Source organism: Rhinopithecus roxellana, chromosome 6 (assembly GCF_007565055.1).
Source record: "Rhinopithecus roxellana isolate Shanxi Qingling chromosome 6, ASM756505v1, whole genome shotgun sequence".
NCBI classification, from domain to species: domain Eukaryota; kingdom Metazoa; phylum Chordata; class Mammalia; order Primates; family Cercopithecidae; genus Rhinopithecus; species Rhinopithecus roxellana.
Window position 1 is genome coordinate 125,334,796 of NC_044554.1, and position 19,822 is coordinate 125,354,617.

At 38.5% G+C, this 19,822-nt stretch overlaps 1 protein-coding gene across 1 annotated transcript in view; it reads left to right on the plus strand.

Moving 5' to 3' along the window:
- The first annotated feature begins 12,767 nt into the window (after positions 1–12,767).
- The window catches only part of ASB4 (ankyrin repeat and SOCS box containing 4), a 53,850-nt gene continuing 46,795 nt past the window's right edge, over positions 12,768–19,822 (plus strand). Inside the window, exon 1 of the mRNA XM_010356263.2 lies at positions 12,768–13,019. Coding sequence (XP_010354565.1) covers positions 12,833–13,019 — 187 coding nt within the window. The 5' untranslated portion in view covers positions 12,768–12,832. The remainder of the gene's footprint in view (positions 13,020–19,822) is intronic.

Here is a 19,822-nt window from a genome sequence, read left to right on the forward strand (position 1 = left end):
GCAAAAAGGCTCAGGACAGGCTCTGAATTCCACAGCAGGGTTAACTACAAGGGAGCTTCTTTGCAGTATGATAAAACACGGTTAACCTCAGCTGGATTTGCAGCTAGCCCCAAGGAGCACTCCTCAGGAGCAACACAGGTCTACGTATAACATTTCACCTCTGGTCCACCTGGAAACGTGCACTTCTCATCCCACGGTGTTTGCATAATTTAGGCATGCTATACTTAAGATTTGCCAAAACTTGTAGAGAAAAATCAAACTGTCTCAGTACAAGGAAGCCAAACTGCTAAATCCTCTATTTCCTCTCTCGATGCTCCAGCAGTTTGGCAGTAACAAATGATTGCTCACCAGTGGCAAGTTTCCATGGAGTCGGTAGCTCCTAATGTCTTTTCTGAAGGGAAGGGCAGTGAGCTGATTTTCTCCACCAGGGAAGTAATGATCCCAATGAGCATAAACTAGGAGAGAAAAAAAAGTCAACTTCTTGAAGAAGACAAAAAGGGAATTTCTCACCTCTATCTGTCAGAGGAGTCAGAGCTTTCCCATTCAAGGAGACCCATCGGGTTGCACTGAATTAATCATGATAGCTAACATCTTCTAGCATTTACTATGCCCTAGATACCCTTGTAAGGGCTTTACACATGTCAACTTAGTTAATCCTCACAAGAACCCAATGAGGTATTATTATCATCTCCATTTTAGACGTGAAGGACCCAAGGCACAGACAGGGTAAGCAGTTAAGTCAGGAGAGCAGCTGCCTAGCTGTGAGAGCCACAGGTTTATCCAGGACAATAACAAGCAGTGATGAGTTCCCAGTGGAGGCTGGCTGGGTGTGCAGCTGCTAGGCTTCGTACTGTTTGTCCTTACAATAAACCCCCATTAATGAGGGAAGCACGATTGGTCTCCCCTGCTCTTGCAACCTGAAAGAGCCTATAGAATACAGATGCCATTGTGAATGCTTTTGTAATTTGGAGATTCTTTTTTTTTTTTTTTTTTTTTTTTTTTTAATCAACGGAATAATCAGCCTTTTCATGTATCCATAGGGAATTCAGGAGAGGATTGAAGAAGCAGTTCCTGTTTTTGAGGCATTTGCAATCATTGTTGGACAGACAGAACCAACAGATGGGGAACAATGGCCAGGGACTCCAGGCCTGGTTTAAGCAAATGCCGCACTGTGGTCTTTACCCATGAATGGTGTGGAAAATGAGAACAGGGAAGAGGATTTACTCACTGGCTGTGGAGTTAGGTCAGAAGGGGGATAGAAAGAAGGAACTGGATGGCTTTGGGGACATTTCTTAATCTTTAGGCTTCACCTTTCTTAACTGAAAATTAAGCCATAAGTTACCTCCAGAACTCTTTCAGTCTTAGCGTTCAGTGGATCTCGATCTTTTCTGTAAAGCTAGATTTTTATGTGTGGCATTTGCGAAAAGTTTGGGCGCACTCATGCTTGATCTGGCCCAGTCCGTAAATCACATGAAGATCACGTTCAATCAGGTAGAAAGACTTTTCTGACTTCACATTAGCGCACATGTGTGCTGAACTTTAGTCTTCTCCTTTTCTTGAAAATTCAGTTTAATAATTATCTCTGCCATTTTACACATTTATTTTTCTTGGCTATTTATATTTTCCTTTTGGGGGGTCAAATATAAAAATAAGATATACATGGACTGTAGCAGTTGATAATAACTTGTGTGCTTTGATTTTTTAAAGAAACAAAATTTACCAAAAGGGATCTTGCTCACTTACCAATTTGGTTTTTTTATATCTCTGTTTTTTACATATCTTTTAACATTTTAAGTTATTCTAGCCCCCAACAACTGGACACCTGGTTATGATTGCAGAATGTGCAATTTAAAATCCTGTTTTAAAACTCAGTTTTTGTTTTTCTTTTTGAGACAGGGTCTCATTCTGTCATCCAGACTGGAGTGCAATGATGCAGTCATGGCTCACTGCAGCCTTAACCTCCTGGGCTCAAGCAATCCTTCCACCTCAGCCTCCTGAGTAGCTGAAACTATGGGCACATGCCACTACACCAGGCTAGTTAAAAAAAAATTTTTTTAGAGATGAATGTCACCAGGTTGTCCAGGCTGGTCATGAACTCTTGGGGCTCAAGCAGTCCTGCCTCAGCCTTCCAAAGTGCTAGAATTACAGCATGAGCTACCACGCCTCATCTAAAAATTAGTTTTTATATCATTATGCATACCATGTTTTCAACGGTAAAATGGTTTTACCCCAAATAGGCATGTAGTTAAGGTGAAAATTATCTGATATTACTGAACATTGAGATTTAGAAACAGTAATTAAGGAGCAGGGATTCAGGAGATACTTTTACAGTATGATCCTTAGGATGAGGTGACTTTCTAAAACCTGGCAAATGTTCTGTAGAGCCTATAGACAAGCTGTTTTTTATGTATCGTGCCTAGACCAGCAACATTGACATTTAACAAGAACTCAGATCTCACTCAGACTCTGTGAGGTGTGACCCAGCAGTCTGTGTTGTAACAAGCCCTCCAGAGGACTCTGATATACTGAAAAATTTGAGAAGGGCTGTCACAATCCAGGCTGTCAACAGAATAGAGTAGGATCATATGCTTTACACTCACTACGCTATAGCCAATGACCACCTTTCCTTACATAGTCCCTCCCCATGTCCACCTGGATATAGAATTTAGAAGTAAAATCACAACCCAGAGTATTGGCAGTGGTCAGTGACTCCCCATTGCAGATTGCATTTAATTAATTAATTATTTTTTGAGATGGAGGCTGACTTTGTCACCCAGGCTGGAGTGCAGTGGCTCAATCTTGGCTCACTGCAACCTCCACCTCCTGGGTTCAAACAATTGTCCTGCCTCAGCCTCCCGAATAGCTGGGACTACAGGTGTGTGCCACCACACCCGGCTGAGTTTCGAATTTAGTAGAGATGGGGTTTCACCATGTTGGCCAGGCTGGTCTCAAACTCCTGACCTCAGGTGATCCACCCGCCTTGGCCTCCCAAAGTGCTGAGATTATAGGCATGAGCCACTGCGCCTGGTCTTGAATTTATTTAATAGCTGAATCGCTCTACTTGCATTCAAGATCTCCTGTCTTTATAAAACCAAATCATGTATTCCAGTGTCATCTTCTATTTTTCCTGCTCATATTCTTTATCTTTTAGTAAAATTGGATGGCCGTTCCTTCCTCTGTCTCTAATCCTTGTCATGAGCTGGCAAGGTTGTGAAGAATCTTTAATTAGTGAAGATTTATGGGAGTGCCTTCCTAAATGGCATCACGGTGTAAACAAAGAAATCAAGTCACCTGAACTTCTCGATCTCTATGTATCAGGATCCCAAGATTCTATTTCAAGTACCATTTCCTCTGTGAAATCTTTCTTGATTCCTCAAACAGAATGGTGTGATCTCTCCTTTTTATAGTGCCAGCCCCCTGTGTTTCATATTTCTTGCACAGTAGATTCTGGTCTGCCTTATTGTATAACTGGTGTGGTCTAATTTCATTCGTCTATAAGTTCTTGAGATTGGAGCTGAATCCTACTCATCTATCGGTCCCTACTACACCTGTCACAGTGTCAGACACCTAATAATAACTCAGTCAATAGTGTTCAAATTGTGGTATGGAGCAGCAGGGCGTTCAGCCCAGCCCAGCCCAGAGTCATTGGATAGCTTTCAGACAAGGCTGTTAGCTGTGTGAGGTAGGTGCATATTGCATGCTTGTCCCAAACTATTCTCTTGCAGGTGACTGGCATTATTTTTTATATTTAAAAAGAAGATTTATAGAAAGCTCACAGCCCACGTTTAAAGTACAAAATTCACCTGTGAGAAATCAAGAAATGGAAGGAAGATCTAGAGGATAAGCCTAGCTTTTTTACCCCCTGAAGCAATCAAGGGGCAGCTACAGACACTAGTAAAGACCAGGGCTGGGAAACGGGAACAAATCTTTGATTTCACAGTCTTGCCTGGGGCCTTGACTGACAGTAGCTGCTGCTTTAACCTCCATCTGTGGCTTCACGCCTTTTTAGAAAGGACTCAGGAAATCACACTCGGGTCTTATAGGGAATATTTTCAGCCTAGGAGAAAAATTGTGAGCATGAGAAGGAAGCTTGTCTTGCTTTCCCATACCCAAAGACAGAGACTCATAAGACAACGGTCTGTAAAGAATCTGGAGACACACGGTACGAAACATATTTAGCTTATTATTTTGAATGTTCTTTTTAATACCATTGTAGCAAAAACAAACAACAAATGGACAACCCGCTCCTCCTCCAAACAATGTTTAATTTATGTATTTGTTAGATACGTATTGAAATTCATTTTATGAAATCATAAACCCATGGCAAATTCTCAGTAGAGAAATTCATTGTAGGAAAATATGATCAGGAAAGATATGGTTTACGTATGGCAAATTCTCAGTAGAGAAATTCATTGTAGGAAAATATGATCAGGAAAGATATGGTTTACGTGGATTAAAACAAAGTTTTTAAAATCCATATTTGTGATTTAATCTGGATCACGTTTTATCCGCATTGCCTGGGAATTTTTTCCCCCCAGGATACTGCAGCTGTTCTTCCGGGTTCATTTATCGAGGAACACTGCCATCATGTGGCCTGACGTGTTAACACAGTCACTAAAAGACAACTAGCAGCACGGTTTTAATTTTGATTCTCGCTCTTGAAAAATGTTTGTGGCTTTAAAATGTGCTTCGTCGTTTGAAGCTGTGTTTGTTAATACCTTTCTGAAATGGCATCCTTAAAATATTTGCCAAAGGATCAACTGTATTTCACCTTTTGAATTTCTCAAGTATATAGTTATCACATCAAAAAATATATAAAATAATAATTGAACATTGCTCATTTTATAAATTTGTCAAGTTTTCACAAGTTTATCTACTGTAAAAAGAGCGGAATACTTTTCTTACATACACTAGTGTGGCTGATTATTTTTTCTTTACACTGTCAGTTTAGGGAGGGGAGATACAAAACGATAGAAAACTACAGAGAGGCAGCGTAGTGTAGTTCAAAAACTAAAGTATGAAGCTTGACATTAGGTTGGAGTCTTCGCTTTGTGACTAAATAATTATGCAATTTTGTGCAAGCATGTAAGCGAGATGGCCTCAGTGCTTTTTTTCTTAAATGAGAAGATTCGGTACTCTTAACAAGAACCTTTTTTGCTATAATTCTGTGATTCTACAAGCAAAATTAAATTATTTTAAAAAGCAAGAGTGTTGTTTCTCTTTAGGTATACTATTTTTCTATGGTTTTCTGAAAATATGTGCCCCCTTTCTCTCCACTCCTCTTTCCCATTCCTAACTACAGCTTTGTCTGCGTAATTTGTTGTGTAATTTTTTTTTTTTTCCTGCAAGGTCCCATAGTTTTGGCGTTGTGGTGAGGATTACTCCAGCTCAGTTTTCATGAATTAGATAGTTCCATAGTATAAAATAAAACTGATGAATCTTTGCAGTTGGTAAACAACTTATTGGCTTCTGACAACTGTGGGTGTAAAAAGAATGTTAGAAAAGACAATTCAGAGGACAGTCCAATTTCTTTACCCCCTGAAAGGGAAGGATGATTTTTTTCTCTTACTGCACCTCTGCATCATAAATTTGTCAAAAGTAAAAAGAGAATGCAAATGCTGCCTGGAGTACAATTGTGAGGTTAATGTTCTGATGAGACAAAATTATGGTAAATTATTCCCTCGAGTTAATGTTGTGAAGTGTGTAACTGGGTGAGAGATGGAAATACAAACTGGTGTTGATGTTTAAACTGTGCTGGATGGCATGTAAATGCAGGTTAGTTGCTAGGAGACCTGGAACACAGAGCTAATGCCCCCTCTGTGGGGCAGGGATGTTTGATCTCAAGAAACCTTGTCTTTCACAGTCAAAGATGACATTAAATGAATAGTCTGTCAAAATTCAGGTGAGCCAGTGCTTGGTAACTGCTTGTGTCAATCTAGCCATTCTGACATCCACCACCTGTAAAGAGAGCCGCTGAAAGGGAACAATCTAGCATCGTGCCAGTGACCAAGATTCTCCGGAAACACTCAGGGTAATTAGCTACGAATTCAGTTTAAATACTCTTACATGAAAGGCAGCTGGTTTGTTCGCTGATATGGGATCCAAGAGGTGGGCAGTAGCGGCTAAATAATCACTTCAGCATTCCAGAGAGAGGGATGCCAGGCCACAAATAGTTCCAAGCGAAGATGTGCTTGCGTAGGACTTTGGACCCTCCCGTTTACCAAGCAATCATTTCTGCCATTTGTGGGGATTGTTGAATAGATTTTATGCTAAACACACATGTTCCCAGTATGTAAGACTGAGAATAAATACGCCGAACTTTAGAGCTGAAGCATGTTAGCAGTTTTTCCAGCGCTCCCCACTGCTTGAAGACAGAACCTGAATCAGTCTGTGGACAAGGGCAGCCCATAACATGGCTTCCACAGGGAAGACTTTCAAAAAACTTCAGCAAGGTCTTCTGCCCTTGCAAAATAGTGTTAATCTTTGCCAGTGTCCAGGACACTGTGTTCCACAAGGGAGAAAAAAGACCTAAAGGCTGAGGAGTGGGTCTAGTAGGTCTCATTTTACTTACAGGAAAAGAAGTCACTGAGAGATATTTTGAATTATTGGAAACACACAGCTATGACCACCAGAGCTGGGAACACGATCCAGGTGTCTCAGTCTGATGGTCTTTCACCGTAACACCACTTAGTATTTCTCGGGAAAAATTGTGATGTTCTGTTAGTCCACTGATACGAACAACAGTAATAATTTGTAACTTTCCTATAATGCTTCTCAATAAGCAAAGCACGTTTATATACGTTGTTTCATGTGATTTTTACAACCCTGGTAATTATTCTTATGAAATAGCATGCTTAGTCCACAGAATTGATCTGTATTGTTATAAAAGTATAGTTTTAATTGTACTAGCTTGCTGGCTCTTTATTATAATATTGTGGCCATGCCCCCAAATCAAGATGTGGAAGTGGAGGAGACTTTTCTTACTTGTGGGTCCACAGGAGCACACCTTGTTCTGATCTATACAAGGGTGGCTTATGGTGTGGCTGCAATCCTAGACCTTACCCAGTTTACTTTTCTTGGTAGCACATATTACCATGTGACAAACTATATATCTTACTGTCTGTTTTTTTGTCTGCTCCCTTGCAGCCCCTCCACTAGTATAAAGGCTCCATAAAGGTAAAGATTTTAACATGTTTTCTTTGTGTATCTGCAGTACTTAGAAAAAGTACTGGTGGTAGCTAAGATGGACGCCATTGATTCTCACTTCCTGGTTTTCACAACTGTAACAAAATCCTCTCTCACACTGAATCAGGGCTAGTCAATGTGACCATAGGATATGATAGACATCGTGGTGTATGACTTACTAGGTTAGGTCATAAAAGATGTTACAGCTTCCAACTGGCTCTCCTGGATCTTTCTTTCTGGGAGAAACAAGCTGCCATGTTGTGAGGATACTCAAGCAGCCCATGGAGAGAACTACATGGACACAAACCACATAACCAGTATCAACTTGTTAGCTAAGTGACTGAGCCACTTTTAAAGGGGATTGTCTAACCCTGGACCTTTGTGTCTTTAGTTTGAGGCCTCAGACATCATAGAGCAGAGACAAGCCTTTCCCACTGTGTCCTGATCCACAGAAACCATGAGAGATAATAAATGATGACTGTTGCTTTAAGCCAATACATTTTGAGGTTATTTGCTATGCAGCAAAAGATGACTAATACAGTGTCTGGCTCATAGTAAGTTCCCAATAAATATTTATTGAATGAAGGGCTAAATGTGAGTCAATTTCTTACTAGATTACTCAGTGATCAAATAGAATATCAAACTAACCTGAATAAAACCATATAAAAATCCATTTGAGCAATAGAACATTGGTTGGGAGTCTCAAGATCTAGGCTTGAGTGTTATATCTGCTGCTTATTTGCTATTTGACCTTGTATAATTCATTTATAGTCTTTGATTCTTAGTTCCCCTGATCTGTAAACTAGAAATAATAATAACAATTAAAATTACACCACAAATAATACCTCCTGCCTTGAGGAGCCTTGTTGACATTGTGAACTTCTGGATCAGACCTCTGCTGAAACCCAAACACTACAACTGGAATTTTCCATTATAGAAACCAATAAATCTTTACTGTTTAAATCAGTTCCAGTTGCTGGTGTTACTTACAAACAAAGGCATCTTTATACTAAGTACTAACACTAACATATAAAAGAATAGCAAAAAAAAAAAAAAAAAAAAAAAAAGAAAAAGAAAAAACCCAACCAGATGACGTGTAATGAGTAAGATGCTACATATTAGAGAAGTATAACAGATGAGAAGAAAGGGATGTCAGACCACCTAATCATCCATTTCTGTAATAGCAAGGACATCCTAATTCAGCTGCTGGGAAAGTCAGGAGGCCCAAGGGGTTCTGTTGCCACAGAAATTCTAGTTTCCAATTCTAGCTGGCTTCAAATTTCTTCCCTATAGTTGCATTTGATAAGTGATTGTGGCTTAGTAGCATCAAATTCATGTTTAAATGCCATGTTAAACCAAGGAGCCATTTGTGTTCCAGAGAAGATACTCCAAGTAGACAGATTATGTTGTACACAGACAAGCAGCTGGGACTTTGTGCCTGCTGTCTCAGCCATGGGTCCCCAGAGAGTACACGAGGGTCTTAAGGGCCACTTGCCACAACATCATTGCCTTGTCAGAAAGATCTTCATACTATTTCAAGAGCAAAGGACACTGTTCTGGACATGTCATGAAACAGTAATAAAAAGCTTATCTTATAGGATGGAGAGTTTTCATTTTTAAGAGCTGAGGAGACAGGAATTTCTGACAGGCCTGACTAGGCAGTGTGAAACATGACCACTGTGTAATTTGACCTCCTGAGGTGACTTGAAGCAGTGGCTTGGATAGTGGAGGCAGGCCTCAAACCTGCTATTAGCATTGGTGGCATTGCTTCCTATGTTAGAAGGATTTTGATGGGCAATTTAATTAAGCTGCTATTTGCTTTGTAGGTGCAAATAATCTGTAAGTTGTATCCTTTGCTGCTCAGGTAAATCGACCAATTGATTTTTAGCAGAATTATATAGATAACATTTTCAACTTGATACATTTTTTAAATGAAAATTTGCTTTGTTTTCTTGGATTATTCCACCAAGTTTAGATCTAGGATTTATTTATATGGCTATGGGACGAGACTGAAATAGCTTCTGTGGGAAAAATTATAACCATCTCTTTAGGCTAAAATTGTAAAGCTGTATCCAGATATTAAAGCAATGCTTTAAAATTTCATTCTGAAGTCATGTTCCCTGTGGCCTTCGACCTTGAGGGCCAAGGAAGGACCATCTGTGCATTGATCAGGTTTAAGTCTCAATGCAGACACTTAGAAAGATAGCCGTTGTGAGACTCAAGCATTAGGAAAATGAGGGTATTTCTAAATCACCTTATCTCCTTATTTAGCATTTCAAGGACCATGCCTGAAGGACTCATGTCATAGGGTTTCTTTCACAAGGCAAAGATGATAACCATTCCACCTCTGGAGGGAGATCAATAGACTTGCTGACATAGGGAGAAAAGGAAAAGCTAGAGAGGCAGTAAATAGTTCAACTGGACCCTTGTAGCTAGGAAGGCTAGAAGCCTTGATGGATTATGAGAGGATATATAGGCTCATCCAGGGGTCAGATGGCATGTACTCAGCCCTCCTCACACACTTCTTCCAAGGTTGAACTTTAATGGGATGGGGGGTGGTTTAGAAACAACCAGATATGCCTAAGGAAGTTCGAGGCCACTGAGGTTGGCGGCTCAGCATTAGAGAGAATGTAGACCCCTTGGAAACTTCGTTCCTTAGCTTAGGACTATGTCTATTCTGGCCCTAAGAAGATGGCAAGAAGGTGGCACAATAGAAGATGACTTGTTCTTCATCGTTCTTGTCAGCCAACGGGCTGCAGTGTTTGAGGACATCAAAACTGTAGTCAAATGACCAGAATCACACACTCCAGTAGCCAGTAAGACCAAGTTAGTGAGGACTCATTCTACCATGGAGATATCAGGGAACGTCCAGAGGACAATGAGTCCATCTGAGGACCCCCTTGCCTTTCAGTCACCATGAAGTCTTATAAGGTGCATTCTTACTGCTGACTGCTATTCACTTGATACACGTGGTCTGACCATACTGGTAATTTATGACAAAAGTCTCTTCCAATTGATACCGGTTGTTAAATATTAGCATTGTGAATATTGTTCCTCCATGTATCCCACATTCCCTGAAACTCTCTTAGGTGGAAAGCCTGAACTCTCAAACACAGAGAATTTTATTCAAAGAGACTGATCATTTACCTAAGGAGACTGCTAAATATTTGGATCAGATTAACACATCAGGTTGGACCAAAATTAAATTGTCCTTCTTTTTGCCACTAAGTTAGGTGTGGAGACCCATAATGGGGGTCAGATCAAATGATTAGATATAAACAAACTATATTATTTTTGTATGAAATTCAGTATATTTGCAACTTTGTGACAAATTCTAGTGTATAGGAAATAGAGACGATCTAGGGATTCCCATTGCCACTTAAATCTGTTAGTGAGCTAAGTTACACATGGGCAGGGGTTTTTGTGTTTGTTCACCGCTGTATCTGCAGTGCCCAGAATAAGTGTCTGGCAAATGGTAGATACTCGATGGGTATATGTGGAAAGAATCATAACAATAGCATAAAACAGCCTTGCAAAGTGCTCTCTAAGAATGCCAATACAATTTCAACAAAAGCACTGTGTCACAGAGAGTCAGTTGGGAGCCAATCGCTTGGTTGAGGAAGTATTTCCATATACGACTCTTTTTGTTGTTGCTATTTTTCAAAAATTATATAATTTAAAATTTTCAAAAATTGTAAAATGTTTAACATTAAAAAGTAGAAAAAAAAATTGGCAGGGCACAGTGGCTCATGCCTGTAATCCTAGCACTTTGGATGGCCGAGGCAGGAGGTTCACTTAAACTTAGAAGTTGGAGATCAGCCTGGGCAACATGGCAAAACCCTGTCTCTTCAAAAAGTCATACAAAATTGAACCAGGTGTGTTGCATGCCTGTAGTCCTAACTACTCCAGAGGCTGAGGTGGGAGGATGGCTTGAGCCTGAGAGGCAAAGGTTGCAGTGAGCCAAGATTGCACCACTCCATTCCAGTCTGGGCGACAGAGTGAGACCCTGTCTCAAAATAAAATAACAAACAAACCTAATCTACAGTATTAAAAGTTAAGACTTATTGTTATCTCTGTGAGGCAGGTGTTTTGATTAGAAGAGGAAATAAAGGGGGCTTCAGGTAAACTTGAACTAGTCTATGAGTTAACCTCATTGTTGATTACATGAGTGTGTTCACTGAAAATTTGACAGCTGTATACGTATAACTTGTCAATTTCTTGCATTTATATTACACATCAATAAAACAAGTTTAAAATTATGTTGTGATTTGCATCATTTACATACTTAAGTAAATTCTAAGAATCAAATAGTATCATTGTAAGTTTTTTTAAAAGTCATGTTCTTAATTATTCTGCAGAAAGTTTACACTAGTTTTGACTTCCACAAACAACATAAAATGCAATTTATTTGCATTCTCTTTAGTACTTGCCATTATAGTTTTCCTAATTTTTAATGATTTTATGTAAGAAAAATTAAGTATATACTTTTCTCTCCAACTTTTTATTTGAAAAATTTCAAACTTACAGAAAAGCTGAAAGAATAGTGTAATGGACACCAATATATCCCTTATTAGATTCACCAACTCTTTAAGTTTTTGCCACACTTGCTATTCTCTGTTTCTATTTATACATACATGTATATAATGTATATGTATATATACACGTGTATATATATTATATATGTGTGTATATATGTATATGTATACATATACATATATACACGCATGTGTAAATAGAATACATATATACACACACATCTATCTATCTGCATTTCTGAGCTATTTTTAAAGAAGTTTTAGACGTCATGACAATTTATCCCTTAGTGTATCACTTAAGGGTAAGAATATTTTTCTACATAACCACAACACATTTGTCATTACACTTCTATATTGTCAAGTAATATCTAGTCCACGATTATAGTTCCACAGTTGTCCCAATACTGTCTTTTCTAGCTGATTAAAAAACAGGATTCAATAAAGTTCATTCACATATTGCATTTAGCTGTTTTATCTCTTTAGTTTCTTTTTTACCTAAAACCGTCTCTGCCCCCGACCATCCCCCCTCACCCGACTTTTCATGATATTAAAATTTTTCAAGTCTAGGTCGTTTGAAAACCTCTTGTTTGTCTTCAAATATGTATGACCGTGGTTGATTTTACAAACTCATACTGCAAAATTATTACAGGTTTTTAGAAGTACATGTGTCAACAACTGTAACAGATTTTCATTTTTGGATATTGGTTAGTCAGAGCAAGACACTGGATATCCAGCCAGGCACCAGATGTTTTTATCGAGGGGAAAAAAAAGAGCATTAAGAGCTTTTAAATCTTATGTTATTACTTTGATCATATAAGAAATAATTGTGACATTTTGTGCTTGGAAATGTATCACAGGGGCTTTCCTTCATATTGACACTGTATATTACTGAATGGATCAGTTAATATATAACCAGTTTAAAGGACCTGAAAATGTAGTGACAGCCAAGAAGGATATTTTGAAGTTTGAAATGATCCCTATATAAATAGAACGGATCAGCATAACTTTGGGATAAAATTAGCTGACAGTTTGTGGACTCTCCAGCATGTGCCTGTTTGCTTGGTGCTGTTCTCTTGATAAATCACAACAAAGCTTCCAGAAGGCGAGGAAGGATGGACGGCACCACTGCCCCTGTCACTAAATCTGGAGCTGCCAAGTTAGTTAAGAGAAATTTCCTTGAGGCTCTAAAGTCCAATGACTTCGGAAAATTGAAGGCTATTTTAATCCAAAGGCAAATAGATGTGGACACTGTTTTTGAAGTTGAAGATGAGAATATGGTTTTGGCATCTTATAAACAAGGTAAAAATATATAGGTGTTATTGTAAAACTGGTAGAAAATGATTTTTTTTTTTTTTAAATGCAGTGTCAGTTATCCACTCTCAACACTAGCTTGTATTGTTTCTTTAAGTATTCATTTTAAAAATATTTCTAAATTGATATTTTCTTTCTTTTTAAACTAAAACACATGGTGGGCTGATATATATGTATAAGTTGTGTCTCTCCTTTTCTTTTCCTACCCTTGGGCCTAGGACTTGAAATCCTAGACAATCATTTTTAGCAACGCACTCTCTGTTTTTAACTTTTCTTCTGACTATGATGATATAGAAGGAAGAAAACATTTCTAGATTATGGCTAAGCAGATTGTTGAAACCGTATCTTAGACAATGTACCTGGTTTAAAAACAGACTGCTAATTCTCCATTAACAGCCACTTAAAGATATATCCTCTCTATGTCCATGTGGATGAAAAAGAGGACTCTCCCCAGCATTTGGAGGGTTAATAAATGGATAAAGCAGTGTCACAGGCACCTTGATGGTCTTCATCATTTTAATGAGTTTTCAGTTCAGGCACAAAAGCTGAATTCAGCAAAACAAAAAAGTTAACTTTTTTCCTGGACTACAATAATTGTTCAAAATTGTAGATAAGTTTAATACAGAGTACCTGCCTTATAAAGATCTAAGGAAAACAAATTAGAACTTTTTTTTTACCAAGGAATTTTCTGGAACCCATGCTTAATAAATCAGAAATAAATTAGAGTTCCACTGATTCTGATTTCCCAAATCAACTGGCTAATGGAGGGGAACGTGAGCAGTTAGATCCTCTGGCGAGCATACTGCAAACATGCTGCTCAACATCACTAATGTTTAATACAATATAGATGCTAAGGTCTTGTGTATAGCATTTAGAGACAGTCATTATTTTCATGTTTAAAGATGATTTTGGGTCATATATAAATCATCATTATAATCCATTTCCAAATACAAATGCTAATGGTACATTATATATTTCTTCATTAATTTACTGTCCTCTGTCAGTTCTGAGGGAAGTATAGAAGAGTTGAAGCTAGTTACTGTGTTTATGATTTTTACTCAAAGGCTTTATAATATTTTCGCATTAGTGGCATTAATATATTGATGGGAAGACAAAGAAGGGGTTTATTTTTTAAAAAGTTTATGGGGTCTCTGTTAGAAAGAAAATTTGTATATACTACATAATTAGATTGCTTTCATCTTATAACTTTGTTCAGTGATAGAATGTCTGAATGCTAAACTAATTTTAAAGATGTTTTTAAAAAGCTTATAATTCTGCCTAGGGTGAAATAACTCAGGTTCAAGTCAGTGGGTAAGTTATTTGACCCTGAGTTGCAAACACTGTCTACTCTCATCTCCTGAGCAAGTCAAGTTGCACAGATTGTGCAAAGTTTCTGAGGATATAAGAAACGAAGTTTTAGGTGCAGGCTCTAGGGAAGTGGAGGGGAGTGGGGGAGTTGGTTCTCCTGCTTCCACTGGTGTCATCACCTTTGAAGGAAAAGAAAATACATTTTAAATTATTCTTGTCAATGTGAGCTGACTCCTACGGTCCTCATAGAGCTAAATTTTCATTCACACGAATTGAAGTGTTTTCATAGTAGTGTTAGGACTGTGGGATGTGGCTTTCAATTAAGGAGATAGCAAATTACACCCTCTGGAAAAGGAAAAGAACAGTTCCATTCTTACGTATGCCAGGTGGATGTTTGCACAGAACTAGTAAAATCTGTGGTCTTACTTTTAGGGTTTATGCAGGAAATTTGTGTCTGTGCATTCATGTGTAGAAAGAAACACGCTACTCTGTTTAATACGAGTATGGGCATAAGGAACCGTCTCTTTAGTCTTAAATCCAGGTTAAGACCTCATCTTTCTTAAAAGTTTCTTCAAATTTTTTTCACATGCTTCCAGCCTTATCATCGATCCTTTTAAACTTAGGAATGGAAAGTTAGGAATGGAAATGATAAATAGAATCCTAGCTGCTAGAGATCTAAGTGGTTATATCAATTTCTTAAGTCATAAAGTCATTGTCAGGCAACAGCGTGGAGCTGAGCAGTCTATAGTGGTTAGTTAGTTCTTTTCTAAATATTTCAAAGGAATAGGACCCATTTCTATGTGGTCGTAAAGGGTATGTGGCTGGATTAAAGTTTGTGAGACTTTATTAAATCAAAGGAGAAGTTTTGGACATTGGACGCTGTTGAACCGCTACATACTGCTCTTTGATTTTTTTTAAAGCACTTTTGAAAAGCTCTACACAGAAGTGCATGAATAAGTGTGCAACTTGATTACTTTTCACAGAATAACAAACCTATGTAGCCAACATCCAGATGAGGATACAGAATATTCCTGTTTACTTTTAAAGTGTGGGAATCTTCAGGTTTCAGTTATTTTTGGCTTAATAAGAAAGACAATGTGCAAAACCTATAACAAATCTCATGCTACTCTTAAATTTCCTTGTGTAATCAATACTAAAATTCTATATTCAACATTTGATAGTCCTATAGAAAATGAAAAGTACTACAATCAATTCTAAACCATTCTTATTTATTTAGAACATACAGCATTTTTATACGATTTAAAAATTAACTACATTTTGTCCTGAAATATAGTCCATCTAAGCCTATATGAAAGTCAGTGTATAATTTTTGAAAAGGGAACTCAGAACTCTGCTGGCAAATAAATCACGTAAAATCTAAATAGTGCTCCCCAAATTTACAATCTAGTTGGCACACCAGTAATCAAAAGTTGAGCTCATAAGCAAATATGAAATGTGGATTTTGTGAGGAAGACAGAATAAAGCTATTGGATTACAAATAAGTCTGGAAGCTCATTTCTGCTTTCCTCTGTAGCACTGGGGCCATCTCATTGAGTATCTTCTCTTTCCAGTTTGACAGAAAACAGAGTTCATGTTCAAACTGTGGATCCTATCTTTCTCCAGCACCTAATCACGATTCTTAAAGTTAGAGAGTTCTCACTTTACTTTTCTAAGTTATTTTAAGCTTCATAATAAAATCTTCAGATGAAATCATGTTTTATTAATTTAAAGAAATTTTCCTCACATTTTGTAAAGTAAACATTTAAAATGTGCTGGTTGGCATTTGAGAGACCTCCCTGGGAATGGCAGAGAGAATGGGTCTTAAAAGCAAAAACAAGTAAGCAAAAATTGCGTTTACCAGGTGATCACTTTAAAATAAAAATGATACAAAGAAAACATAAAGAACAACTTTCTAACTGCCAAATGCAATAAGTCATGGAAAGTCAAGGGATGTCAGTGATATAAAATTTATTATGAGCCGAGCATAAAATAAATCTTTAAAGAAAACACAAAGGTCCCTTCTATTGGTTTTCACTGGTGAACTCCATACTGGAAACATGAAGGACTGTCCATAAAACTGTTGTCAAAGGCTTTACCAACTACACAGCTTGATCTTCCTTCAGATGTATGAGCTTTGGCTCATAAATGATATGGGCAGATTTTCATACTTATCTCTTTGATAGGAAACCCCCTAGTCAGCAAGGTTCATCGGAGTCCTTTTATTAATCAGGGTAATGCACTTTAAGTACTTCGTTTATGGCCCATAGCCACTGATTCCTTGGTTGGTGGTCATATTTTTAATTAAAATAACCAATGAATGATTTCACTTGAAAACTTTCTGGCAGGTACTCTATCTACTTTACTAAGTAGTAACTTATATCCAAATATCATGAAAGCTCTTATTTCCACTCTCCGAATGAATAATTTCTTTATCACCTAATTTTCCTCTTTGCCAGAAATTCACTCTTCTGCTTTCCCATTTCCATCCTAGGGTTCTTTTCCTTTCTTGGATGTTCAAACTTTTTTCTTTTACATTTTACACCTCAAACTTGCTTTTTCCCCCTGCTTCCCAGGTGAACTTTGAGTTATCTGGAAAATATTAGCTATTAAAAAATAGCCAAGAATTGTGCTTCAGTCTGTAATCCTTCAGGACTGTGTAAATACATGGACACAGGCAGAGCAAATGTCTGCTAATCCAGCCACGAGCAGTGTGTATAACCTTTGGCTGTAATAACAGAGGCTTCTCGTGCGTGGGGTTCTTTTGACTCAGATAACATTATAGCTGATAACTGTTGCAGAGCCCAGGCTTAGCTGAAGGTTTACCAGAAATGTGTACATCCTCTCCAAATGCTGGAGCAGAACCAAGCCCTTCTTCCAAAAGAAGGTCCAAACACTTTGCTCCTTGTTATATTTCTAGGCAGCTTTCTACCCAGCTATTGGGGCCATATCTCTTTGGTTTCAGATTTAAATTAAGCACACACACATGCATGCGTGCACAAGGGGCCATATCTCTTTGGTTTCAGATTTAAATTAAGCACACACACACGCATGCGTGCACACACACACACATACACACACACAGGATTAGTCTGCGTATTTTTTTTTCCAGGGATGAAACTTCTAAAATTCCTTTAGAACTTTTAGCTACAAGTGATATCAATTTGGAGGTAAACTGCATGTAGCCTTCGGATCATAGATGGCTATTTAAAGATTTGGGGGCAATGGAGTTTGAGAGTTAGAGTTGGTTCTGTCAGTACTTGTTATATGAACATGGACACTTTATACTACTTAACCTCTTCCAGACTGATTATCTTCATTTGTAAAATGGAAGCTTTGACAAGACCCTCTCTAAGTTCAGATTCCTGCATGCAGATAATTAATCATATTATGCAGGTGAAACTGTAAACAGATTGTGTATCATGGTCAAAGCCACATGAGCATAGCCTGTATTTGGGAGTTCCTGTGGGTTTTGTACATAGGGGAAATAATATGTATTTTTCTTTTCTTTGTAGTGAGCTTCTTACTCAAACAGAACTCTTCTGCAAGGAGCTGTCACTGCACACAGACTGTAGACATGGGGTAGTGTGTGAGTGGTTTACATTAGAGGGAGGCAGCCGCTGCTTCACCTCCCACCCCCAGCTCCCATGGGCTTGGTTTCCTGGTTCTGCCTCACCTCTGTCCTTTGTGCAGTCTAAACGCATAGTAAAAGGGCAGCCTGAAATCTGCAGAGGTGAACAGAGGGGGACTTTGAAAGACAAATACTAGGAATAAATCACATTCTAGGTTTCGAAGTCCTGGCAAAATTTTGCTGTGGGAAGAAGGGAGTGTGTAAAAAGTGAATCTGCCTGATCAGTTAATTGTGTTTCTAGCATGCTGTGATCATTGGTGGTTATATTTTGGGGGACAAATTCTGATCTCTTGACATATCAGCATCAGCACAAGATTGTGAACAGGCACAGCCTCATCTGTGGTTTCTGAAGATAGTTTTACTTGTGGTTTGGTCCTCCATGACAGTAAGTGTGTTTACTTCCACACTTACTACACAATGACCTGTAGGCCCCACCTCATTTTAAAGTTATGATTGTACGTTCATGTCCCTTTTGCCAGGGGCTGCTCTTTTCTCTGCTCAAAGCAGCAGGCTTTCCTGATATGCTCGGGGCTGAATTATTCAACAATCCCTTCCCCCACATTACCACCAAAGTTTTGCAACACAGCCTCCAGATACACTTCAGTACACCCTAAACCACAGCCTGCAATCTGTCCTCTTCCCATTTCTCCACTTCAGCTCCCCAGGGGCAGCCACTAAGGTGTCTTGTTGCCACCTACCTACACACACTCCTATCTTAGGAGAGGTGAGTTGTAGCCACAACTCCATTCTGGGAGTTGGCTGATTTCCAGGACTTGGTAGTCTGTGAGCCTGATTGACCAGTTAATGTTTATGATTACAGGAGATGCAGAAAAAACTGACTGAGAGGCCAAGAATGACTGATTCACGTAATACATGGGCAGGATAGATTCTTTAGGTGCTACTGGCAAGTTAGGAGGAGGAAAAAAATTCAACTAGCAAATGCATTTCCACATCAGAGATGTGAAATATTATAGATGAATTGTGGATCTTCTTCCTTTCCTTGTGATTTGCGAAGCAGGCTTGGAGGTAATTCTATTCTGCTTCCACAAAGACAAAGACAAAGACAGATAGAAATTCTGCATTGCGGGTGTTCTGAGTCTATGAGTTTGGATTGAGGCAGGCAACTCATGGCTCTAGCAGGATGAAAAAGTGGCAGTTTTCTCATCTGGAAAATGAAAGGCTTGGACTGGATAATCTTCCCTCCAGTGCTGACATTCTGTGTTTCTTTGATTTTACATCAAAATGGTGTTTTCTTAATCAGCTCTCTGCTGCTTCCTTTCTGGGATCATTTTTCTTCCCATTGCAGAAGCAGGAGCAAGTTTCCAATCAGTTGTCACAGAGAGCTGCCTAATTTTTGCTGTTAATCAGCAGGCAAAACACACCCTGGTTTTCAGACCTGGAACCAACTTCTTAGGCAGTTAGAAAAGACTGTTTTTGCCAATTGCTTTTTGAGGAAATTTGAGTATTAAAATGACTGATTAAGTATTGATGTTAATATGATTCATTCATCATCAAAAGCAAGCTGCATAACATACAGCTTAAGAACTCTGCTTGGAACAGAGATTCAACGCACGTAACTCAATAGAAATGTGTAAATGAATCTATATGCACATACATTGTGTGTGCATATCAGTTTGCACACACATACACACGAGGCGTGGAACTGATACTCCCCAGCTCAGACCATCTATGATACTACTTAGTTCTGCCACGGAAAGTCCGTATAATCCAACACCATCTCTTCCCAGTGTCTGGAATCTCAAATTAACATCTTAGAATTTAATTCTATTAGCTGAATATAGATTTTTCCATAAATTCAGATAATCCTGAGAGTGATCACACTTTAAACAATCCT